At 53.4% G+C, this 24,861-nt stretch overlaps 9 protein-coding genes across 9 annotated transcripts; 3 read left to right on the forward strand and 6 right to left on the reverse strand.

Annotated features, from left to right (window-relative positions):
• Positions 1-1,208: 1,208 nt before the first annotated feature.
• Positions 1,209-6,041, reverse strand: PV08_04241 (uncharacterized protein; the record flags this gene model as incomplete). The annotated part of the gene is made up of 1 exon (XM_016378589.1): positions 1,209-6,041. The coding sequence occupies one exon, from the start codon at positions 6,039-6,041 to the stop codon at positions 1,209-1,211; it is 4,833 nt and encodes a 1,610-aa protein (XP_016237266.1).
• Positions 6,042-8,891: 2,850 nt separating this feature from the next.
• Positions 8,892-9,723, reverse strand: PV08_04242 (uncharacterized protein; the record flags this gene model as incomplete). Its single annotated transcript, XM_016378590.1, has 2 exons — positions 8,892-9,493; positions 9,546-9,723. The coding sequence occupies 2 exons, from the start codon at positions 9,721-9,723 to the stop codon at positions 8,892-8,894; spliced, it is 780 nt and encodes a 259-aa protein (XP_016237267.1).
• A 984-nt stretch (positions 9,724-10,707) lies between these two features.
• Positions 10,708-11,142, forward strand: PV08_04243 (uncharacterized protein; the record flags this gene model as incomplete). Its single annotated transcript, XM_016378591.1, has 1 exon — positions 10,708-11,142. The coding sequence occupies one exon, from the start codon at positions 10,708-10,710 to the stop codon at positions 11,140-11,142; it is 435 nt and encodes a 144-aa protein (XP_016237268.1).
• Positions 11,143-11,472: 330 nt separating this feature from the next.
• PV08_04244 (uncharacterized protein) lies at positions 11,473-13,032 on the forward strand (the record flags this gene model as incomplete). Its single annotated transcript, XM_016378592.1, has 2 exons — positions 11,473-11,656; positions 11,705-13,032. The coding sequence occupies 2 exons, from the start codon at positions 11,473-11,475 to the stop codon at positions 13,030-13,032; spliced, it is 1,512 nt and encodes a 503-aa protein (XP_016237269.1).
• Positions 13,033-14,101: 1,069 nt separating this feature from the next.
• On the reverse strand, positions 14,102-15,340 carry PV08_04245 (uncharacterized protein; the record flags this gene model as incomplete). Its single annotated transcript, XM_016378593.1, has 2 exons — positions 14,102-15,020; positions 15,093-15,340. The coding sequence occupies 2 exons, from the start codon at positions 15,338-15,340 to the stop codon at positions 14,102-14,104; spliced, it is 1,167 nt and encodes a 388-aa protein (XP_016237270.1).
• A 567-nt stretch (positions 15,341-15,907) lies between these two features.
• PV08_04246 (uncharacterized protein) lies at positions 15,908-17,452 on the forward strand (the record flags this gene model as incomplete). The annotated part of the gene is made up of 4 exons (XM_016378594.1): positions 15,908-16,192; positions 16,377-16,852; positions 16,989-17,118; positions 17,294-17,452. 4 exons carry the CDS (start codon positions 15,908-15,910, stop codon positions 17,450-17,452), a joined length of 1,050 nt encoding a protein of 349 aa, XP_016237271.1.
• Positions 17,453-17,878: 426 nt separating this feature from the next.
• Positions 17,879-19,476, reverse strand: PV08_04247 (uncharacterized protein; the record flags this gene model as incomplete). The annotated part of the gene is made up of 2 exons (XM_016378595.1): positions 17,879-18,780; positions 18,879-19,476. 2 exons carry the CDS (start codon positions 19,474-19,476, stop codon positions 17,879-17,881), a joined length of 1,500 nt encoding a protein of 499 aa, XP_016237272.1.
• Positions 19,477-19,922: 446 nt separating this feature from the next.
• PV08_04248 (uncharacterized protein) lies at positions 19,923-21,620 on the reverse strand (the record flags this gene model as incomplete). Its single annotated transcript, XM_016378596.1, has 1 exon — positions 19,923-21,620. The coding sequence occupies one exon, from the start codon at positions 21,618-21,620 to the stop codon at positions 19,923-19,925; it is 1,698 nt and encodes a 565-aa protein (XP_016237273.1).
• Positions 21,621-22,629: 1,009 nt separating this feature from the next.
• On the reverse strand, positions 22,630-24,765 carry PV08_04249 (uncharacterized protein; the record flags this gene model as incomplete). Its single annotated transcript, XM_016378597.1, has 1 exon — positions 22,630-24,765. One exon carries the CDS (start codon positions 24,763-24,765, stop codon positions 22,630-22,632), a length of 2,136 nt encoding a protein of 711 aa, XP_016237274.1.
• Between the last annotated feature and the right edge of the window lie 96 nt (positions 24,766-24,861).

A 24,861-nucleotide genomic window follows, 5' to 3' on the forward strand; every position in this document is an offset into this window, starting at 1 on the left:
CGAGGATCATCACAAACCCTCCTCGTTTTCCCCTCTTCACCGTGTCCAACAACACTCCCTGGTCCTTCGTCGCATTCGTCGAGCACACACACACACACACACACATACACACACACACCCAATAACCGTCCTCCATCGGGTCTCACAACTACCGCAGAGGGCCCGGCAGCCCCTTTTACCATCCGACCCTCACTGCGCGTGGTCCCCGGTACACAGTTGCAAGGTTGGAAGAACTATACGACGGCGATGGGCACACGGGACGAACGAGAGCATGCCGCAAACTTGGGGTGGGGGATAAATGGGCACTTCCAGGTGGGATATCTCTCTACGCCGAGAGTCTTGTCGAGAAGCTCTTCGAGATTCTTTTGCATGTCAGCGTGATGGATTCTCCCAACTCGTATTCGTATTCGAACTTTGTAACTGTACTTCTATTTACCGTGGGTACTCCGTACGGATACAGCAGACTGGGACGCACGCGATAGAATAACGACTGAATGACCTGATGAACGAACGACTGAATGAGAGCCAAAAGGGTAACTCGAATTACCCCATCTCGATTCGAGAAAGAGAAAAAAAATAACGTACCCGCCCCAGGTAGGTAGGCAGGTAGTACACAGCAAAATGTCTAAGTGGAATAAAAAGCGATATACCGCGTACATCATCAAGGGGAAGAAAAAACCCCGGTGCCCATCCACATGCTTGCAAGGTGCGACCGACCCCAGTCCCAATGCCTGTCGTGCTCATTTCCGCCGCAAATGCCAGAGAAGTAAACGGTGATTTACTCCCCTCGAAGCAATATAATGAATCAATCAAGGTTGATTTCCTTCAGAAAACCCCCACCAGCTCACGAGATGATAATCTCCGTGCCTCGCCCTGTCCGACAGCTCGCTTGCTAATGATCCTGTCCCACTAGACCCTTCGCCGGTGATAAAACATTGCCAACAAAGTAGCTCGTAGTAATAAAAATTCAACTTTTCTTTGCCTGTCCCAAGTGCCCTTTCCTGTCAAGGAGGGAGTTCCCATTTCGTCGGATAAACCTGTAGGTTGGTATCAATCAACTGTAAATTTCGTTTCGGTCGTGATTTCATCAAGGTCGTCGTCCAACAGAACTCCGTGAATATTGTCCACGTAAATGCCCGTGGTAGCAGTATGTCTGTGCAATGTCGGAGCAGGATGTGCTGACTGACATGCTCTCCAGGTTGACTCACTCACAACCAGATGTCTCCTCCTTCACCTTTCTCCCACTTCTCCCACGCGGACCAGTATGCCACTTCGAGGTCTCTGACCCAGCGTTGCGTGTCAAAGAGCCGACTGGACCACCGTCCCTCCCACAACATCCGTCGATAATCCATCAGACGGCCTTTCCCGCGACCTATCTTCTGTCCACCCGATTCATGCGATGGGTACTTGAGCCCTCGAGCGAGTTCGATGGCAGTATCGACATAGTCCTTTTCACTTTGGACGAGCAGCTCGCGCCGCGCATCTTCACCCGCACGACCGGCTGGTAGAGCGCTCGCAACAATACTCCCAGCCATGCGACTGCACATCTTATATTTCCATTTGCCCCAGGTCACAATCGGAGTGCCAGACCATACCACGTCAGCAGCCGTAGTGTGTGCGTTGCATTCCGGCGTGTCGAGGAACAAGTCCACCACTGACGCGCGTGTGATGTGTGCGCCTTTTGCGGCAACGTCGGTGAAGATGACCCTGGAAGCGACGTCCGCATCTGCCCATTCCCGCGCATACTTCAGGAGGTTCTGCTCTCCGAGGTCTGGGAAACGCAATAACCAGAGGATGGCATTGGGTACCATTTTCAGGATTTGCAGCCACGATTCAAACGTGGCGGGATCGATTTTGTACAACTGATTGAAGTTGCCGAGAATCACCGCCGTGTTAGAAAGGGTGGGGAAGAGCTCTTTCCTCAATTTCCAGCGAGTTTCTTGCTCTTCCTCCCAAGCAGTCTCGCGTTTCAGCGAATCCTTGAAATTTGGAGGTCCTTTGCTCACATCTGGGGCACTCTGCTTGTGGTCGACGCAGAAAAACGTGTCCCGCGCGAAAATGACGTTCTCTGAGTACACCCAGTCCTCCATATCTTCGACCAAGGCATCAGGTCGGAGACGGTCTTCAATGTCCACATTTCGTCTCCATGGAGACAGGGTATCGGGTGGCACGGAGATGGAATCGGCAAAGACATAGTCGCACCATTCAGCGCCCAGGGTTCCCGCGAAACCCATGAAGGACATGTGGATAGGCGCAGGTCGGGCTGCAAAGACTTCATTGCGCGCACCTCGGGTGTAGCCATTCAGATTCACCAAAATGTGTACGTTGTCTTTGACAATCTGATGCACGAGCCGCTCAACACTCCACGACGAAGCATCACGGAATACAGGGGCCTCACGCTCAATTTGCTGTCGATGTACCGAGCCATCCGAAGCCGTTGTTGCATAGCAGAAGGCTCGGACTTTTGAGGGATTGTGGAGCCCAAACACCGATTGCATTAAATGAGCCAGCGGATGATTGTTGAAATCCGAGCTCACATAACCGACGTTGAGGCAGGGGTCTGGCGGTGCCGGAGGAGGAAACACGGTCGCCGGAAGCCATGCAGAGCGAAGTGTGCACATTGATATTCGAAGTGCGTTCCGCTGTGATATCTGTCTGATTTGTTTCGCAGACAGAGGGGCGGTAAAGGTGTGAAAAGGAAGGACGGTCGGCGCCGAGGGTGGCGACAGTGTGCTTGGGAGAAGAGGCCGCGAGTATTTTCGTGCCGAGTATTCTTTACGCTTGACATATCGATCTTGGTACCACTGCCAGCCAATGTAGCGTATCGCCCGCTCGACCAAGCGCACTATCCTCGACCCTTCCCATTTCTGCCCTGACCAGCTGCGTAGGGCCTGTCGCAGGGTATTGATGGTCTGCTCTCGTACATTGTCATGCGAGCTAAGCTTGTGGAGGGAAAGTTGTGCTGAGAGCGAGTCAATGACGCTCGAGGTGAGCGTGCCACATCCCCAGTGTTCTCCGTCCTTCAGCTGTTTCTCGACAATTTCGACCACGCGATTGATCCAGCCGTACGGCCGGTAGGGTGCATGCTTCATGCCATTATCATCAACGTGGAGGCGGTCGCGCAGCTTATCACGAGCACAAATGCCCCCGCGCCCCTGCCAGCTGCAAACTGAATTCAAAGCTGTGGCAAGCCCACAAACAGCTTCAGCAAAGTCTGGGTTGGCACCCACTGCGCGCTTGTAGTACACAATGGCATCAGCCACCCGACCTTGGTCTTTCACGGCGTTGGCGAGGTTTGCCAATGCGATGTCAAAGCTACCGTCACAACTGACTGCTCGTTCATACATCTTGATTGCAGCGCCGAGCTGACCGATGTCTTTGAGGAGACTGCCCAGATTGGTGAACAGGTGAGCGTGCTTCTGATCGATGTTGAGACCATAGTTATAGTACATCAAGGCCAAAGAAATACCACTTCCAGCACTCACTCCCGGGATGCTCGAGATCTGGGAGAAGTGCGACTCAGCCAGATGAGCGGGATGAACACTCTGTTGCACTCCTGCGAGCAGGATGCCGACATTATTGGCCGTCGAAGGGCTGCGCTGTAGCGATAAGGAGAGGTAGTACAGAGCAAGAATCTCCCTGGTACTTGGTGACTTCAAAGTCCCGATGTCCGTTGCGTTGGACATTCCGTCTTGGTAGATCTTTGCGAGTGACAACAGCGAGTTACTTGTCGTAGACACGGCCGCTTGGACCGCGAAAGCGGGTGTAATGTGCTCCAGTCCAGGAAGATCACCATCTGGAGGGAACATATTCCTGGCAGTGGCCTCGGCGTGTTCAGGAGCCAACAGGATTGGCTCTTTACCTTCCAGCTTTGATCGAACATACTCGGGGTCTCTGATGTTGCGTAGGCAAGCTCTCAAGATGTTGTTGATGAGGCCCTTGATGCCCTGCTTCCGGTGTCCGGTGGAGATGAGAACTGCGTCTTCAAAGGCCGCAGCAGCGCCGTGATTGTTACCGAGAGCATATAGCATGTTACCTTTGGCATGAATGAGCGCCAAAATTCGGCCGTTGTCTACTCCAGGGATAGCGAAACCGCTCGAACCAAATCCAGGCATTAAAGTCTCGGACCCAGACCCAAAAGCTTGCGAGAGATCAAAATCGAAATCGTGGTGCGCATGATCGTAGGACGCAACGGTAGCTATGCTAGACGTGTGGCTTTTTGAATCGCTTTCGGCATCGCTGAGCTCGCTCCAAGTATGAGAATCATCTGGGGGGAGACGCAAGGTGCTTTCAACATATTCGATAACACTGACTGCTTCCCGGGCTCGATGGCTTGCACAAAGCAAACCTATGAGGTGTTCCACGGCTTCAAAGTAGCTAGGTCTCAAGCTCACGGCATCGGACCAATACTTGAGAGCGTCTTCTCTCCGGTGCAGAGCATGACACGTAGCAGCGAGATTCGACATTGCCTCAATGTGACCAGGTTCCTGTTTGAGTACGGCCTGGTACCACTCTTCTGCTTTGCCATAGTTCCCGAGCCCGTAAGCAAGGCAGCCGGCTAGAAGCATTCCATCCACCCAAGGTGTGTCAGCTTCATGACAAAGAAGCTCCATCGTCCTCAGGGCCGAATTTGCGGACTCAAATGAAGGAGGCCTCGTGAAGCCATCGGCCAAGGACTGGCCCGGTTGCCGGACCTCAGGTATTCGGTCTCTTGGCTGATAGTGAGTGTTTGAACCATTTGTCGACGCTGAAAGGTGTTGGTTCGCCGCACCAGCTTGCGCTTGCTGGGGCCGGTAGATAGCTGTCTGTGGGCGACTGGGAATTTCAGGCATGGAATGTTCGTTGTTGTAATGTGGGTAGAATTTGGGAGTGCTTGGATTTGTTGATATTCTGTCCAGTGATGTCTCGTGAAAATGTGATCCGGATCGTCTAGGCGGTTTAGGGAAGATGGCAGGTTTCTGTACTGGTCTGGAATCGGAGGTACTGCCTCCCGAGGCGCGCTGGTCCTTTACCGTCCACCGAATGGTCTCGAGAAGGTCAGTATAGACCTTGTTAGCCCAGGCAAACGTCCTGTCTCTAAAAGCGATGCGTTCGGAGCTGGGACCCGGTACAATTGAGGATAGTAGGGGCCTCGAAGCAGTTATCGGATCGGTCATCAAGTGCTCAGGAGGTGAATACTGTTGTGGGAACGGATACTGAGCGTTTTGATAGGCATTTTGCACGGCATTCCACTTTGCTGCTGGTGACTCGACTGTCGTGAGTGGCATCCCCAGAAGCGGAGCTTGGACGGTCTGCATGTACCCACTGTTCCGAGCGAGAGGGACATGTGTTGTCTGCTGAAAAGTACGAGGGTGCTGAAAGTGCTCAAGGGGAAATCTCTCCGTAGGAGCCGGCGGGAAGAACCGAGAATCTCGAATAGCAGCGGGACGATATGGATTGTAAGTGCCATCGGGCCAGTAAGGACCGTAATACTCTTGACCCGCCGAGGCAGTAGGACCAAACTGAGATTGAAGCGTGGCCGGGAGCACGGTTGGGATGTTAGATCCCGGCTGCAGGTAGTATCTCTGCGTAGGGTACAGTGGAAGGGTTTGATTGAGCATCGAGTCGAGGCCGACAGAGAACTCCAATGCGGGCCGATATGAGTACGACTGAGAGTTCCCATGGCTCTTATGCTGTCTTTCCTGCCTCCCATCTCTTCCAAGATCTATTCCTGCCGCAGCATTTGACCGGGAAACGTGATTCGATGTTGCCCATCGAGACGAGTACGAGGGAGTATTTGTCTGGAACTCTGGTGAAGAAGAGAGGAGTAGGTGTTTGATGGGCGGAACTTGAATGGTCTTGTCCAATGCCGCCGTGTCTTGTTCCGACAGCTTTCCGTATGGTGTCTTGCGCTGCCGTACAATCTCATGTTCGGCGTAGCTGAGGTTTGTCGAATTATTTCGAGCATGTCGGTACGCGTTCGATTCGGCAGGGACTGCGTACTGACGAGAGGTTCCGGAAGGGCGGCGGATGTAGATATTAGGGTCTCGGATGTTATCCATCGTATGTGAGGGCCGGCAAGGTATGGAAAGCATGCTTCAATGTGGCCGCCTCGCAGTCAAGGATGGTATTTTAACGCTGGAGATGATAAGAGCTAACCCGCCTCGAACGTGCTGGGACAAGGTCGCGCCGAGGACTGTGGTGAAAACAGAAGAAGGCAACTGGGCCTGCTCGCGTTTTCAGAATCGAGGCTCATTGTGGTATCCCTCCAGAAGCGCTCCCATGCAGTGAAGTCCACTCAACCATGGGTGAAGCCGAGAGACCAGTCGTCCAACCCACGGATTGCAGAAGATAAGTACGTGCTCTGGCAGAACGCACGGTACAGCGGTGAGAGGTCGACGGGAGTGTTCCAGGCCTTCGTGTCGATGCAAGGGGATGATTTTGGATCGACTGCAGGAAATACGAGGCGCTGGCAGTCCGACCAGGGTGCGGGCTCGATCAAGGGAGAAGGGATGAAGTCAGTGCTCTGCAATAGTTCCCGCGATCGATAACGATACAGTAGGCAACGCTGATAGCGACTGCGCTGATGAGTGTCTGGACGGGGTGCTCTACACAGAAGAGAGGTCGAAGAGGTGGCAGGTTACGGCCTGGATTGAAGGGCCAGGGTCGGTGTGTTCAAAAAGGTCTGATCAAAGTCAGTGGACAGTAGTTTCCGCCTCATGGCTGCGCATCGATTCATACGGACCGTGATTTTCTTTAAACGCCAGTGACGGGACGACGACATGGAGACGCCGTAGGGGCTAATGCACAGGGTGCTTGGGTCTGGTGGTGTCACTCTGTGCGCAGCTGGAGGTGTCACGTCGGGCGATGGGCCACGGCGACGTGATTGGCTGCTATAGTGGGCTCTACCAGGGCTCCCGGCCTCCCTGGCCTCCTGGCTGTTGGACTACGGTCGCGCCCCCAGCGGCCAGGCTGCCTCGATGCTCCCCCAGGACGCCCTGGTGCCACGTCTCATCCTGATTCCGGCCTAGTGATGACGATGAAGCCGTCTCTGAAGGATGGCACTGGTCCCGGCCCAGCATCAGGCGGATCGTCGTGGTGCGCCCAGTGGCCGGAGGTTTCCAGTCAGCAATCACAAAAACTGGGCGACACACACTTCTATCGATCCATCCAGCGCATCTCGTTTCAATTACGGACCGTGACAAAGAAAGAACGCAGCCCGGGAGATCTGAGCCACAGGACGCGGGCACTTCAGAGTGAGCATGACCGCGTGCGTCCTCGCAGTTGATGCTCCCACAGCACTGAGCAGATCCCACGACGGGCATCCTGCCAGCGCTTCCTTCTCCTTCCTACAGGGTTCTCTCACAAAAATAGTGGTGTGTGTCTTGATCCACGATGGCTCCATTTAAAATAGCATAGCGCTGTCCGGGGTATCAGGTTTTGTGGGCAGTCACCACCATGTCCCCTCCGCCCATCCCGGTGTATGGGATCACACCAGACTCAAAGAGCAATCCGTGTCTTGACACGCGAAGGTCGTCCTACCCGTCCATCTCTGCGTGACAGCGGCCCTAACGTCTGTCCCTCCTCGATTTTCCGGCCGTGCGACCCTGTCACGCTGTCGTGTGCTTTGGAATATTCGTGTCGATGTTTTCCGGTGGGACCCGTGAAGCTGGACCGGCTTGTCAAGCGGTTCATCTGGAAGTCCCTTGACCGGAACGTCGCAGCCGAATGGCGGGTGGGCACTGCAACAGCCCGGTCAAGCTGGGCAGATCGGTGATACATTCGTCTCAGGCAGATTGAGTGGGAACTCATCTTGTCCCAATCACATCTTGAGGCCTATACCATCAAGATGCGAAACAAGGACCGCGGGTTGCCTCCAGGACGATTCAGATGAATTCAAGATGGTCGGGAAGACTGATGGCGCGAGTTGAAGAAATGAAACTAGTGAGACTGTGGGCGGAGGAAACATCCCCTACCCCTAGACTGTTGCTGGCATTGGTTTTGTACCGGTTTCAGTTTATCACAGAGGGAGCATTGCCTGACAGAAAGCCTACTTGCACGCCATGACCGTGGCAAGCCGCCGTGTTATGTCTCACAACATGACAACCGTGCAACAGTCGTCACGGCGACCAAACATCAAGTGGAAGAGAAAGGAGAAGGCTGAAGTACAGACGAGGCCGCAATCTAAACGATAGGACCCGGTGTAGAGGTGATGCTCGTAGGCCGACTCGTGAGAAGCTTCTCAGCATATTAAAGCACGCCGACCCCACACGGAGCGAGCATGATGCCTTGTATAGCGAAATTGAGGCTATCCAGGAAACTCAGCTTCGTCGTTGAGTCCATATTGACGTTGGGGCTTCTTCAACCTTCCGGCTAGTGCGGCTACAGGCTGGTAAAGCTCCCACGAACTCAACATCCGCCGACCAGCTACCACAGCTGCTGATCGCTGCCTTGCCGCCCCAGCCTTGCGCCCGCCAAGCCCAGACCTGCTGAGAGAACCCGTTACGAGGACGCGTACAGGTCTCCGTAGAGGTCCACTGCCACTGAGAGATCCCGTTTATTTATGTGCTTGTACGGAGAGGTATTAGAGTCAGAACTGCACTGTACATGTCGACCGATTCGGGTTAGTCTGAGATCAGCCCCTCGTGCTTCTCGTGAATAATTATTTTCTGCCTCCGTCAATCCTTTTCTTTTTCTCTCTTCTCATCTATCCCGCCGACAGGATAAAGTGCATTACTTTATATCGCCAGTCTCGGATCTTTCCTTGCTGAGGGTGTTTTTGTGTCGAGCGCAGATTAGTCGACCCTCTGGCTGGGCGTCCGGGGCTTAGGGATCATCTTGATCTCAATGGGATCTGGAAAATCACAGTCGAGGGTACAATATAACTAGTCCTCCAAAGACATTTCGTAAATTTATGTACAAAATCTATTCTCTACCTCTGCAAAAATCTGAGGAGAAATCTCATCGCTGCTGTTCCCTCTCACCGTGACGACCAGATTTGGATCTTGCTGTCGGTAAAAGTCGAGGAGACTCTGGCTGGTTCGGTCGAACATGGCCAGTCGCTTTTTCCACGTGGCTTCACTGTCATCCTCCCGCTGTATCAGAGGTTCGCCAGTGACATCGTCAATCCCCGGCACCTTGGGGTCGTTGAAACCCACATTGTACACTCGCCCCGACGCGAGATGTGTCCACCTATTCGCCAGTCGAGACAGTATGATATCGACCGGAGTGACGAGTTGGAAGACCAGATTTATAGGCAAGAGGTAGGACAGAGCCTGCGCTTGACTCGCGGTGCGTGGAAAGCCGTCTAGGATGAACGAGGTTTCCGGCGCATTCGAGGCTTTGACAACCGACGATGCTGACCCATTTCCTCGCCCGAGAGCGGCAATGATATTGTCGTTTGTGTCAGACGTTTCCAGCCATTTCCTCGAAGTGAGCTCGTTAAGGATGAGGTTTAGGATCAGAGGATCGGGGACAAGGCCCCCATCCTTCATGTACCCTTCTGCTTGAAGCCCTGTAATGCGTCAGCTTATGCGCTTGGGAATGATGACCCTGGAACTCCCTACCTAGGCTGCTCTTGTTCCTGACGTTGTCGCGCAAGAGGTCTCCCGTTGCAATGGAGCAGAGTTGGGGAAACCTCGCTATTAATCTTTCAGATTGTGTTCCTTTTCCCACCCCCGGAGCTCCAACGAGGATGATTCGGGCAGCCCTTTCCAGCTTGCGAGACGCTGTGCGGAAGGGCATCGTAGTCTATTCGAAGACGGCGATGGCGGGAAGAAAGAGGGTCGTGCTGAGCCTGGTACCCAGGCGCCCGGCTAGGAATCAACCATGTTGATGGTCCGGCGCAGTCGATAGTGTGGAGTGGACAGGCCGCGCGCAACTCTACGTTGGGAGCAGCGAGTCGCGAAAGTCGCTGAGGGACGATAGGAGAAGAGATACAAGGGATGCTCGGTTATAGAGCAGAGCACGAGGCGTGAGGGAGCCAAAGTACAACAATAAACCCGAGCTTCAAGCCAGATGTTGGGGGGATTCGGGGCGATAAGGCCCGCAGCAATTTTCGGTTAACTCGGTGTCCGATGTCCCTTTAGCCGAGATACTGTAGGTGGCTTAAGTCTATCTCCCAGCACCTGTACAGGGTATCAAGTCAACTCAGGCATAGAGTCATTGCTGTTCGCATTCGATGTATCCCTACTTATTCCTATTGCTCGAGAACGACCATCTTAACCACCACCTGAGGTTTGTTCCTTGTGGGTGAGCGAACGCTGCTTTCACACGAGCTTTCCCTGAGGACTCGGGCTTCAGCATTGCTGAGCACTCTACCTATGGCTGTCTGTTCGCAGTAGTCAAATACACGTCAAACTCACAGTCACCAAACCGCATTCTTCAACATGGCTGAGACATGATTTCTACTGACGAGGATATTTCCTTCTGGGGCCATGCTATGTTCGCGTTGAAAGCGACGAGAACTTCAAAGCCACCAATTGGGTCCCTCTATGCCTTTGGCCCACCAGTTGCTGCCTGGGCTACGTGCAATAAGGTTCCAACCGACACGCAGCTACTCAGAAATTGTCTGCCGACGTCGATACCCTCCCTACCGTATATATTCAGGACTGCTCTGAGTGATGGAGGTAGAAGATCCATCCTCCAGAGAACACTCAGATCCCCCTTAATACACGATTCATCATTAGGAGAATACTATCGTATCGACGCCCGTCTCTTTTCACAGTCATGGCAACACACAAGACCTTCAAGGCCACCGCATCCTGTATGTCCTGGGAGGAAGACCGCTCCCTGACCAATCTACCACGCTTAACGCCTGCTACGGTCAAAATGGGACTCCCCGACTTCAAGGCGACCCTGACAACCTACTACTCGATGGTCTACCTACCTCCAAAGGCCGAAGGCGAAAAGGCAGGCAATGCTCAATTCACCTTTTCCGACTACCTCGAGGCAGAGGACTTTGGTGGCCTCTCAGGTAGCTTGATTACACAGGGACGAGGAACCTTTGATGCTAGTACTTACCGTGTCGAAGGCCGTTTTGAGATTGTCCCCTCTGCTGGGACCGGTACTTTAGGAGAATTGTTCCAATCCGGCGGGTCTGGGAGTTTTGGGAGTGATGAAAAAGATCCGACCAAGGTGTCCTATGAGTTCCATACCGTCTGAAGACTCCTGATATTCAATATCTTCTGAGGCATGTCGAAGCTAGATCAATCACAGAATGTCTCCTGTGTCGCTCTAAAGGGCAAGAATCATAAGTACGAGTCCACTCAGAAGGCCGGGGCCCGCATAAATGTTTATCCCTTCCGTAAAATTGGAGAACCCCATTGGTATATGTGCTGGCATAGGAATTTGGGGTCGGCCGAAGCCTTGACGCGTGAAAGTTGAAGACGCGTCGACCGCGGCACCACTCAATTACCTTGTGTGTGCTGGCGGAAGCGCTGCAAGCATTACGACTCTCTTGCCATTCACGCAACCTCGACAATAACCACCAACATGATGCGTACAGAGACGAGATTCGATCCAAAGCGTAAGAAGGTCGACTACAAGAAGACTCAGTTTGCAACAGCCACCTACAGAGACCAAGATTATCCATTTCGGCTCTCCTTCTACGATGTGCCGCCGACTCAAGAGATCAGTCTGGAGGAGTTTGAGACATGGGCTATCGATCGACTGAGAGGTATGGGCTCTCATATCTTACCAGCTGCAGCCTGCTGACAGTTCATAGTCCTGGCAGAGATTGAGGCATGTTCATTCCGAAACAAGTCTCCTCAAGAGACGGCCGCGCATCTCGAGCCGTTGCTCAAAAAATACCTCCCTCTCTCGTCCAACTCGTCCGCACCCGGCGGTGTTGTCGACCAACGCCTACGAAATGAGCGACGCAAAGACCATTACTCCCACTTTATTCTACGGTTAGCCTTTTCGGGCACGGAAGATCTACGCAGACGTTTCGCCAGGGTAGAGACGATGCTCTTCAAGCTACGATTTCAGGCCGACGATAGCAGAGAGCGGAGGGCTTTTGTGGAGAGTCTGAATCTGAACTGGGAATTGGTCCAACAAGAGGAAAAGCAACAGCTCGGTGAACAGCTCCTGTCGGCGACACCGGGTCTCCGCAGACTCGAGGATGAAAACTGGTTCAAAGTCGACTGGACACGGGTACCAGAGCTGGTTGAGCATCGGACCGTCCTTGTGAGAAAAGGCAAGGCGTACGTTCCGATGCGAGAACAGACCAGCATGGTTCTGACCGAATTTTCCAATCGACTGGAAAAAGGACTCGAATTGACCTCGCGTGCTTTGCCTCGCCTGGACGAAGATGACCGCCTCACGCCCATACTGAACCACCTCTCAAAGAACTTTGCCACTCCTGACGCTGGATATTCGGAGTCGGATTCGTCACTTGCTGGCGCTCCTATCACAGCAGCGAACGTTGACGGATTGTCTCAGCATTTCCCTCTGTGCATGAAACACCTCCATCTGACTCTGCGCAAGAACAGCCATCTCAAGCATTTCGGACGGCTGCAATACTCTCTATTCTTGAAAGGAATTGGCCTCACGCTGGAAGACTGTCTGTTGTTCTGGCGCCAGAGCTTCAAGCTGATTACCGACGATCAATTCAACAAGGAGTATCGGTACAACATCCGTCACGTGTACGGCGACGTCGGTGGCGACGTCAATCGACGTGGCAAAGGTTACGCGCCTTACTCGTGCCAGAAGATCCTGACGGAACACCCACCCGGTACCGGCGAGGCACATGGCTGCCCCTACCGACACTTCAGCGTCGACAACCTCACGAGCATGCTCCAAGCGACCGGTGTGTCGGACCGAGACGTGTTGCGAGGTGTCAAGGAAGATGTCGAGAAGAAGAGGTACCACATTGCGTGCAACCGGGTGTTTGACTGGGCCCACAAGGCCGAGATCAAGAAAGTCAAGGATGAAGGGATCTGGGGCCCGGCCGAGCTGGAGACGATCGTTCACCCCAACACATACTTCAAGAGGTCATACCTGTTGAAGAACTTGGGCTCGTTACCCCAGCAGGACGTGAAGATGGAGGACTGATCTTGGACGTGTTGTTATTGATTAATGTGGATGACCAGGTAGGGATGGGGGCGCTGGCGTTTGGTCGTGGGACGTCCGTCCACCTTTGGATGGTCGATGGAGTACTTGTTAGTAGGCAGTCACGTACTGTGCTTTGTCCAGTCCGACTCGAACCCGAATCAGGAGTGACATGATTCTGGATTCTGGTACCAGCCCACCAGTCCTATCTTGATGAGTTGATCGCTCCATTTACTATAACTAGTGTTTCGAGCCGCTAGTTGGACCTTTTCCTCTTTTCTTTCTTTGACGGGCGACGCCACGGCCCGTTCGTCTCCTGGATTGTGCAAATTACCAGTTTACAACACCACTGCTCAAAGTAAGTACTGACACGGCATCCAATCACTGTACCCCTCCCCTGATTCGATACTTGCGAGACGCATGTACCTCTCTGTCCCAGTTTCAGGATCTTAGGATTTTACTTCTGAAAGGCCGGTCCTATTACTTACTCCCTAGGACACTCGGGCTCGGGCTACGGTGTGTGTCTCCTTTTTGTGATTGATTGTCAGTCCTCCTGTTACCTACGGTACCAAGACGCAATGGATCCAACAGACGTTCTTTGCCAAGTCCTTGATGTATGTCTTGAAAAGGTTGGTGGCGGTACTCCATTGTCTGTCATATGAATGACACGCCTTCGAACGCGTCCGTTTTTGCGCGCGCGCGCGGCGCGCGTGGGTACTCACTCCAGTCCATACCTTAGTTACCAAATCGTACCGACGACTACCTCCCTGACCTACTTGTTGTACCGCACAAACACCCCAAGGAGGCGGGGAGGGGGGGGAGAGTGACCTGTAAGTACGAGTACCTGGTGCCGTCATGTATAGTTTGTCCATCTGTCTATGTGCACATAATCATTTCTAGCATAGGTACCTAACATTTCATACGATTTGACGACGACGACGACAACAGCAAAGACCGGACCAAATAGGGACCGTGTTTAGCTACTAGGTTAAGGTACCTAGGCGGGACCAGAGGTGGGAGGGAATAAAACCCCAGCCAGGGTTATTTATAAAAAAAAAGGAGGAAAAAAAAATCAGAACTTTCTCCCTCTCTTGTACCAGGCCTTTGCGGCGTCGACAGCCTCTCTCACGCTCTGAGTCATGGCGACTCTGTCGCCGCACCCCAGGAGCCAGGTGTCGTGGTAGGTCCTCAGCTTCGCGTAGGTGCCCTCCTCGACGGCGACGTGGTCGAGACCCCACACGGTGCTCAAGATGTGCACGTGCAGTCTGTCGCTGATGATCAGCCCGTTCTCCGAGAGGTACTTGTAGGTCCAGTCGACGCGGCGCTGGGCCTGCTCGTCGAAGGTGGCTCCCTTCAGGCCGGTCGGGTCCATCTTGATCCAGTCGGCCACCGTCACGTTGGTCTCGTGCGTCGAGCCGTCCTCGTCCTCGACGAGCTGCAGCTCGGCGATGACGTCCTTCTCCTTGCGGTGGTCCTGGGCGCCCTCGTGGTCGGTCCGCGCGAGGAAGAGCATGTCGTAGATCGAGTTGACCCGCCGCTCCGGCACGGGCTTGGTGATCAGCATGGTCGCGAGGTCCGGCAGCAGCGAGACTTCGTGCTTGCTGCCGAAGTCGTTCTGCATGGCCATGAACGACTTGGTGTCCCGCGCCGTGAGCTGCAGGTCCGGGTGCTTGCTGAAGGCCTGCTGCGCCCGGGCGAGCGCCTTGTCGTCGTAGAACTTGTACGTCTGCGGGAACGACCGGATCCGGTAGTCGGGAAAGTCCTCGGCCACCTGCTCGCGGTTGATCTGGGGCGCAGGCCAGATGTCGCCGAAGTTGCCGCCGCCGTGGAACAGGATGGCCGCCTTCTCCGGCCCGCCGTGCGATTCGAGGGCCTCCCGCATGTCGGCTTCGCGGTAGTCGCGGTTGGTGACGCACGCGTACACGGTCTCGATGCCCAGTTGCTCCAGCAGCACTTTCTCACCGGTCCAGATTGCAGAGTCGCCCTTGTTGCTGTTGGGCGGGTCAGCACGAGGACGATACAGAAGAGTGACAGTGTCAAGGGTATAGCGGCTTTTCTCTCACCTGTGATTCGGGTAGCCGATCATGGCAACGTGCGTGACTCCCGGTAGCATTCGTGAATACTCCTGGACCAGCAGAGCCACATGGGACTCGAGCGTCGATTGGCATTTTCCATTGTGGGAGCCCTTGATGCTCGACACGACAGAGTGTATGCTAGAGTGTATGGCCGAGCTGCCGCTGTGCGACAAGTACACCACGGCAAAGGAGAAGACGATGAGAAGGGTCAATAGCCATTGTCGTGAGATATACATGGTGCCTCTCGATGCAGGGTGCTGAGGTCGAGGGTCTTTAAAAGGAACCGAAAACAACAGGCAAGGACGGTGAAGTGATTTTCTTCAACTGAGGCGAAAATCCTTTCATACTGAACAACCAAGTGGTTCGAGCACGTAGTCAGGTACAAGTACTTTGAGCCGCAAGTCATCGTCCAAGCGTTCCAAGTGGCCAAGGGTGAAAAAGGGGGGTGTCGAGAAAACGGGGCTGGTGTCAGTTATCAGCGCGACGTGCTGTCAGATATCTTGACGTCCGTCTTCACGCCCGACATTCCAACCTGCCTAATTTCATTTGAAAGGAAAAAAGGGATCCGGGACCGTGATGGGTTTGAGAATGCCATGCGGCTAAAAAAGAGAGACAGGGTCTGAGGCTCAACTCTCTGCCAAAGAGTGAGTTGCACTCCCGAAAGACAGAAAAAGTTGGTTAGTTTGTCCACAGGCTCAACAACACCACCACCACCACCACCACCACCACCACAATCATCGCCAGTATTTATCACTCCCTTCAGCAAAAAGGTCCTCGATCACAGACGATAATCCAACATCGACATGGCAGACCAGTCTCCGTCAAGACTGTCCGTCGCGGCGACGGTGACTTTCCACATCACGACCGCCATCGCGGTCACCATCGTCAACAAGTCCGTCCTGAATACTCTGCCGGTCCCGATAACGCTCCTCCTCGCCCAGGCTGTGATATCGATCGCCATCTTAGGCCTCGCGTACATGATGAAACTGTACGTTCCGGCCAAGCTGGACTCGACGTACATCCGGGGCGTTGCACCATTGCTGGCCATGAAGATCATCGCGCAACTTTCCAAGACGTATTGTCTACTTGTAAGTGCACCTTGTCAGGTTTTGAGCAGGCCATGTTCGCAGCAGGTCAAGGTCGAAGAAACAAGGGAAGCTGGTCCGACGCCAGTGGCGGCGGCGGCCGCCTGTTCGATTGACTGATTGAGACCACGGGAACGAGCAGAGCAGACCAGAGCTAACATCACCACCTGTCTTCTCTTTTCTCCAGAATGTCAATGCAAGCTTCTACCAAATCGCGCGAGGGCTTCTCCTCCCACTCACCATCCTCCTCTCGTTCGTTCTCCTCAAGGACTCGCGACCCAGCTTCTGGGCGTCGGCAGCATGTGCCATCACGACATTCGGCTTCGTGATCGGCGTCTCCGGCGAGGCGGTCGGGCAGGCCACCAACATCGGCATAGCATGGGGCGTTTGGTCGTCGCTCACCACTGCCTTCGAGACGGTTCTGGTCAAGTACCTGGCGCTCAAGACCCGCGTTCTCGACCTTGTCTTTGTGACGTCGCTGGCCTGCGTCCCGGCCTACACGGTGATGGCCTATCTGAACGGCGAAATGTCCCACTTGTCCGCCCTGGGAGCGATGCACCCCGTCATGGTGACGTTTGACAAGAAGGTGCTGCTGAGCGGCCTGTTCAATTTCGCATTGAGCGCGGCGGCCTACCTACAGATTCGAGTCACTTCTCCTACGACGTACGTTTTACTCGTCTTCCACCTTACCCGATCTGCCCTCCTAAGTTCTGTTCCACTATGAAAACCTCACCTCCCCAAGCCCTTCTGTCCCGTTTGGTCCGTTCACAGCTAACGTGATCACCTCGAAACCACACAGACATATGATCTCCACTGCTGCAAGAGGCGTCTTGCAGTCCGCTTTGGCAGTGGTGTTCCTGGGGGCCGAGAGACTGACTGCGTCGCGCATCAAGAGTATCGCCGTCATCTTGACCGGTACTATGCTCTACGTAAGTGTTTTTGCTACCCTTCTCATCTCTCGACTTTGTCATATGACTTGGCAAATATTATGGTGTTGTGTGGTGTGTGGAAAAAAAATACCACGGTGTCGCGTGATGTGGACAATTCTCTGATGTTGTGTGGTTGTGTGTAATAAGGGCAAAACTAACACCAAACTTCACACAGACCTTTATCAAAGACATGGAAAAGAGAGGGAAGACAATCAAAGGTCAGGCCCTGCCTTTGCACCGTACGAATCCGCAGCATCAGCAGCAGTCGTCAAGACCAATGTTTGGCGAAGAGGGTGTTCCGCTTATGGAAACCAAAGGTACAGAGGAGAAATAAGAAGAGAACTACGACTGCTGTCTTGTCTTGTCTTGTCGTGTCGAGTCTTGTCTGGCTTTTTTGGGGGGGGGTATAGATAGATAGCATGGCGTAGCCAGAGAAAAGTGACGTCCGGTTACTGTGTATTTTAGAACTTGACCTTTGCGGATACTTATAAGATAGGAAATACCGCCGCCACACACACCTGCCAACGACCTCTACAACCATCTCGGCGACATAGGGTGAAAGACTACATATTGACGAATGGATCGACGGCCAGGCAGTATGTTACCTAATGGGATCTTAGGGGCTCGCGTAGAACCGGTCCCATCTCAGACAAAATCCTCCACCCTTTTCCTTTGTTTGAGCGCATCGATGACCTACCTCCTTTGAGGACTGAAATGTATTGGTGATCGATTCGCGTTCGTGGGGTGTTTCAGACAATATCTATCGGTCTTCCCTCTCGGATCCGTTCCATAAGCGCTTTACCGGTATAATGACTCCTTTGAAAAAGAGGCTTCCAAAGATAATCACGGTCGCGGCAACCAGACCAGCGACCGTAACCGCGAACGTCCACGCGTGCGGACCAGAACCTGTCATCTCCTTCAAGTTCATGCCGAAGACGCTCGTCGCCAGCGAAAGCGGCAGATAGACGGTGGCGAGGCCCGTCAGCAGGATCGTCTGGCGCGTCTGTTTCAGGCTCTCTTCCGTCTGTCTCCTGCTCTCCTTGCTGTCCAGGACTGCCGTGGTGCCGATCAGGATGTCAAAGGTCTCCAGGACGAGTTTGTGCGTTTGGTTCGCCTCTCCCAGGAGGTCCCGGAGGCGCTCGCCGGGCGTGCGCCGGAAGACCTTGCGGTGTTCGTCCTTGGGGACGTCGTTCTTGAGGTCCGTGAAGAAGTCTTCGACGAGCGTCGGCTCGTACGCCTCCGTTTCTTGCAGCGAGGCCTGGATCGTGTTGAGCTCCTGCCGGATGTCGTGCAGACGGTCCGTGAGGTTCCAGTCAGGCCTGCGCACGTCGAGAAAGCTAATCTTGTGAAGGCGTTTCCGCAGACTTTGCAGAAGGTCTTGGGAGAGGGAGCTCGCCATGAGGTAGAGAAAGGGAACGCCGGGGAACGCCGAGGGTCTGTGTAGAATGAGGTCCAGCTGCCAGGGATGTTGGCGGAGCATGTGTTCGACGGCGTCGAAAAGACTCCTGTGCTCCTCCTCACCGGGGAGATCCAGTGGCATCAGTAGTCCTCCTCGGTTCCCGGCGTACGGAAAGCGTAGAGTCATGTCGCACGCGGTGTGCACGTTGCTGCTCGACGTAGGCGACATTGGCATTTTCAGTGGAGGGTCAACAAGAAGGAGGTCTGCGCTCGCCTATGCATTAACCAGGTGTCGTAGATGGACAGTGTAACGGGTACTCGAGCCCTGAGGGGAGGGGGGGATGGGGGGATACAATACTCACAAGTACCTCGCTGTCTCTGCGATGCCACGATGCAGTAAGACATGACCGTGCTCAGATTGACAGGCCAGCCAGAGTCTTTGTGGATGACCCTGTCGCAGTAGTTGACCGAGAGCTTTCTCACAGCGGTCTCAGTCCAAGCCGGGCCACCGCATTCGTAGACCCCAGAGAGATGATGTGCATCCGGGGGCGTTCCATTCTTTTCCCACTTTCTGTGCACCCACAGGTCTTGCGGCCGAGGACTGGCGGCATGGCGGGCGAAAAATTCTGGATCGACGTCCCAGGCAGCTCCCAGCTCCAAGATATAGGTCGGTGAGATATTTTCGACGATGCAGATGCCTTTCTCGCTTCTGTCAGAGGCTGCACTCACCGCGGCGATGACCTCGTCGGCGGTCCGCAACGTGGAGTGAGAATCTGCTTCGAACCCAATCGGCGTAGGTATGTGCATTTTCGGCCTGCTCAAGTACGACACTCTTGTTGGGAGGTTCGCTTTTTTGTCGAGCACATTTGAGAGGATCCGCATCGACTCAGACCCTCGAATTGCAAGGTCGTCGATGCGTGCCTTGTATTGAGCCGCTCTCGCGCCCAGACCGTGTGCCATGTTCCTCCCCGCCCGATCTGCAGTGAATCCTATATCGGTTTCCGCGTCCGAAACAGAAGCGAGACACAATCACGGCGGGCGGAAAAGAAAAGGCTTCCGATCAAAGCTAAAACTTAGCGGTTTCATCGGCAATCAAATCTGTGCACAGCGTCAAGCTGATCGATCTATGTTACGACTAACTCATCCCTCCATTGTCAAAAGTTATTATTTCTGCAAAAGTACAAGAACAGAGGCGCACGGACCATCTGGCGCAGATCATGCCAATCCGCCTACTGAATAGTACTCATAGTTGCTTTTGAATCCAATCCACGGGCAGATGAATAGCCACTTTTGCGTGGCAGCAAGTTTATTTTGTATCCTGGTTTGAGGGTCGAATCTAGCCCAAGTTTCTCAAAAAGAGATCCCATGGATAATCAAGTCATAGTCCTTATCTCCCAATCTAGTGTCTATTTCTCACGTCTCTTTCCACTTGGCAACTCGTTTCCTTCGTCGGTCGCTGTCCGCTTGCGTTTCATGCCCGCCACAGTTCCAGTCACTCTAGAGTTCTCAGTGCTGATTGACATGGCGTCACCATCATCATCATCATCATCATCATCATCATCATCATCATCATCATCATGGTCATCATGGATCGACAAACTCCCGACCAAAGAGTTCAGTGTCGATGAATAGAGAATCTCATACGTCTCAGATCGGCTGTAGGTATGTCGAGTATGCCACTCTGGGTCAGGGGTGAAGAATTTGTTGACCGTTTCTTCATCAACTGGGCCCGGCAGTGTCTCCAGGCGACGACCAAAGGGACAAAATGACTGCTTGGGGACCACAATGCCATCCAGCAGCTTATCAGCCAAACGCACAACATCAGGCCAAGATCGCCAGTCGTACTTTTGCCGTTCCTGGAGTATCGGGAGAAGATGTTGAGAAAAGACCGGTACGTCCATGTGCCACGTGCCAGCATGAAAATATCCGTGGTCGAACTTGTCGATATTGAGGATCCTCTTGGAATTGCCCGCGTCTATCCTCGCGATTCGATACGGCCCTTGTATCTGCTCGGATTCGACGTAGCTTTCCAATTCCGTTCTCGACGAGAAGAGATATGGTTCAGCATCATCCACGCTGAAACAAGGATTGGGCTTGTCCACAGTTCTCATCAGCGGACGCATATCCTGCGCCTTGTCAGATGGCAACCGCCTGTCTTCCCGCAGCCTCACTCTAGTGACCTCCTTTTGAATCTTGCGTAGCTCTTGATACCAATGCATTCCCTTCTCGAGCATTCCCTGAATCACCTCGTCAAAGCGCCACCACAGTTGATACATCTCTCGTCCATGCTTCCCCCAAGCAATGTTCTTTTGAATTGTGTCCTCGAGCACCTCTCTCAAGACCTCCACGACGTCTAGAGCATCCTCCTCGTCTTCTTCCTCGTTCGCGTCTTCGGCTGCAACGGTCGGATCGGAAAGAGACAACAAATCGGCCATAGCGGAACGGATCCAGGCGAGGTCTTCGAGCAGGGGTCGAACACTCTGCTCGTCACAGTCATCCTTGAGCTCGGTCCGATCCGAGTCTTTCCAAATGTCAGGAGACAAGGGCGTGACGCTTCCCAGCCCACCCAGAACGACATCAGGTAGTCTGGCGTCTTCGTCCGGAAAGTGCAGGAAGATGTTGCCGAGGTGGGCATTGGTGTGTACGAGGTCGTTGCGGTGCAGGAAGGAGAAGGCCCCGAGCAGCTGATCGAACGTCCGCCACAGGAACAAGGTCGACGGTTTGAATTTTTCCATGTCGGCCAGTCTTTCCATGGTATGTCCATTGCAGACCTCGAAGAGCAGTGAAGTGCCCTTGTACTGGGCCCCGATCAGCGCGCCGTCGGCGAACATCCGGTTCGCCTGGGCATGGAGGAGCCTTGGGATTTGAGGGTGCGAATACTGGCGATAGAATTCCACCTCTTGACATGTTCCATCGGCCCCAAACGCGTGGGTTGCCAGGACGTTCTTCCTCACGCAGACTCGGCCGTCAGCAACCGACTGGACCAAGGTCGTGCTGCTTCGGTCCCCTGACGCGATCTTGCCGACGTGCAGGTACCCATCCATCTCTGGATGGAAGATTGCGAAGAGGGAGGACCCTGGTCGAGGTCGGCTTGAGCCCGCCATTTGGACGTTGTCGATAGGAATGTGAACCGTCCAGAGACAATTTCGTCGATGGAATAGATGGGGCCGTCAACAGCAACCGCTGTGCTTGCGCGAAGGAGCTGGTGAACGTCTTGGCTACCATTCGATTCACTGTTTTCAATCATCGAATAGTAGCAAACATGGCTCCAGAGACAGTGAACATGGCGCAGGGCTTGTCTCCCTGGAGTATACCCAGGCCATTGAATGGGCTGTTCTCCGTTGGTTTAGACGCAAGACGCCTTTGTGAAAGGTCATTGTGAGGAGTGTCTGCCACAATACCAAGCCCAATTCCACGCTGGCCACCAACCACATATCGACATCGCGAGAATGTGGGAATGACGACGAACAAACAAAGAATCAGCTGCTTAGCAACTCGACCTCACCTTTGTTCACATTGGTCCTGGAGGTGCGCAGGACTGACTCACCTCTCCTCTTCTCCGAAAAGCACACCTACATTGTGAAATTATGGCTGAGACCTGATCAGGCAATGCAGATACCTCGTCAGCCAAATTTGTTGTCTGTTGATTGAAAGGACATTGTGTTGCAGTCTTGTGAAGGATGTTTCCAAAAGACAGAGCACTCACTTTCGGGTGCGAACAGTTTATCCAGGCAGCCTCGTCGCGGTCTAGCACGTGATGACCGCCCACGTTAATATCACGAGGCTGTATCTCTCATGCAACCACTACACTGTTTTAGGGACTGAACTCTCCTATCAAGTCCTGATTCTATATGTAGCCTTGTGCACATAATCTTTTGCCTGTCAAATTACACGCAAGATACGATGCAGATGACAGTGAAGTTGACATTGCACACCCCCCTTCAAGTATCTTCGGCCCCCTTGGCTGTTCGCTTCTCACCGCTCAACTGTGTGCATAGAGTTCATGTAAATAAGCCAAGGCCGTTCGACGTAGCATCAATGTCCATTTCGTCCGCGATCTCGTTCTCAATCTCCAAAATGAAACTCTTGTCTATAGCCATTCCGGTAAAGAAGTCAAAGTTCCCAGCTCATACGCGAAGACACAAATCCTCCGGAAGATTGAGAATGCCTGCTGCGAATAGACTCTGATTGGGAATCCTCGAAGCGCTTCGAGGATATCTTGAATCGTCGGTATCCGGAACTCAGTGAGGATGTGCACGAGGGCGCAATGGTGGGAGCCATCTTCGACAAGTCAAGACCCATCGGCCGGGGGTTTAGAAGCCGATGGACATCTTCCAGTGTGTGCCGTCCAGGAGAACCACCTTCTTTCCAGGGGACAGTAGAAACTTCCATCGAGTCGACGTCTTCGAAGGTTAGTAAGCCAGCGAAAACAGCCACAGACTTGACCATCGAGAGAGACAGCTCGCGATCCAGCAGTGGGTAGGACTCCACTTTGGACCAGTGCCGAATATATGAACGCACCAGTAATTGATACCGCCCTGGCGTGGTGCTGATACATTCTCTCCGTAGCTGCTCAATGATTGCCAGAAAGCCCGAGGGATTTCTCCATTCGGAAGTGAAAGGGGGGCGAAGAAGGCTTTCAAGCACTGCGGGAACGGCATAAGCAACATGGTAGAAGATAAAGCTGTTGATTTCCCGACTGCAGCAGCACTTTGCACGCTGCGAAGGAGGTGGCCCTCCTAGGCGGACTTCCATCAGTATCTGGAGACACAGGAGCTGTAGGCTTGTCCAATCCACAGGTCTGCGATCGCAAAATCCTCTGAGTGCATCATCAACAGTCGTCTGCTTAGCCGTCACAAAATCCTGAATCACATGCAGAGCTTCGGAAAGGGTTTTTTTCAGTCTTGCGCATTCGAAGCAGTGGCGAAGGATATCCTGTGGAAAGTGTTTCGACCAGGGTTCAACACCCGGCATGTATATGGAATTTAGCAGTAGCATTGAATTAGCTGTGCAGGTTTCAGATTCTGTCAGATTCTCACAAAGATGGTCAACACATTCTCTGTAATAGAACTCCTTTACAAAGTCTGCAGTGCAGAATAGTGTGTTATATTGTGACCATAGCTGCAACTGTAATATTGCAGAATCTGCCAGGTCACATTGCGCTTTTGATTGGGCGGAGCGCCTGCAATTGATAACAGATTGGGCAAGCGAAACACGAGTGAAAGACGACTGTCTCTCGTCATCGTTAAGTATGGAAAGTAGGTGATAGAAAAAGTCGAAGGATGACTTGTGGCGACGCAGCACAAACAGCATTGCCGCAGCCCTGTTTATCTTTTCGAGGCGATCACTGAAATGGTCTTGTTTCTTGTCATAGGACGACAGGATCGCAACCACATCACTGTCCATTTCGTATGGTGGCAGGTGGAATTTGAGACGTTCTCCGTATCCAGGGGTTGGAAAATGATCGATAGATTCCTTGTTTGCCAAGTCGTCTCCGAGTGGGAACATGTCCTTCTTTCGAGCGGAGGTGCTGGTGTTTGTGCGTTCGGAGGCACGTAATGTCGGACTCGACATGTCATCGTCCGAAGCCTGGAAGAGACGATCGCGACCGGCATCGGACAATTCGAGCTCGCCATTCTCGAGAGATTCGACGGCCGAAGGACTTTCCACCTCCGGCCGTGTTGATGACGATCCTATCGCTAGTATATTCTGGATGTCGGCCGCATTCTTCTTATATGTTCGAAGGCCCCAGTTCATCAATTGATGGTACAACTGAGCTTTTGTAACAGAAATGCTTCTCTCTTGGAGTGCTTCTAAGATTCCGTTTTGCGTTGTGCCTTGCTGGTGTAGAGCGAAGATCAGAGGCTTCAGATCAGCCCATTGTTGCCGAGAAAGCCTTTGGTTGTACCGGGGCACATTGGGGTCTTGATGTATGAATACATCCGCTCGGTCGGATGTCTTTCGCTGGCCCACCATCTCCTGTAATAGTATGAACTTCGCCAGCGCGTGATTGATGAAAATCAAGGCGAACTTCAATGAGAGCTGTTGAACACCAGAAGACGGTCGAGGTGACAAGAGGGGATATTGGGCTTTATGGTTCTGCAGTGCCGTGTCTAGTAAGGAGAAGCTTCCCAAAGCGGCACTTATGGAATTGATTTTGGCGGCCTCAGGCGGTAAATGCACGCAGCAGGGAAGAGCCCTGGTCACCAATACAGCATTACTCGAAACAGCATAGCCCGTGGCTGGCATGCATCAATAGCGAGCACAGCCTGATTCGTTGGCGATACCAGGTGCAAGCGATTGGCCCATATCCCGTACAAGTGAGGCTTTGGTCGTGATCAGGCA

Source organism: Exophiala spinifera, assembly GCF_000836115.1.
Source record: "Exophiala spinifera strain CBS 89968 unplaced genomic scaffold supercont1.3, whole genome shotgun sequence".
NCBI classification, from domain to species: Eukaryota; Fungi; Ascomycota; class Eurotiomycetes; order Chaetothyriales; family Herpotrichiellaceae; genus Exophiala; species Exophiala spinifera.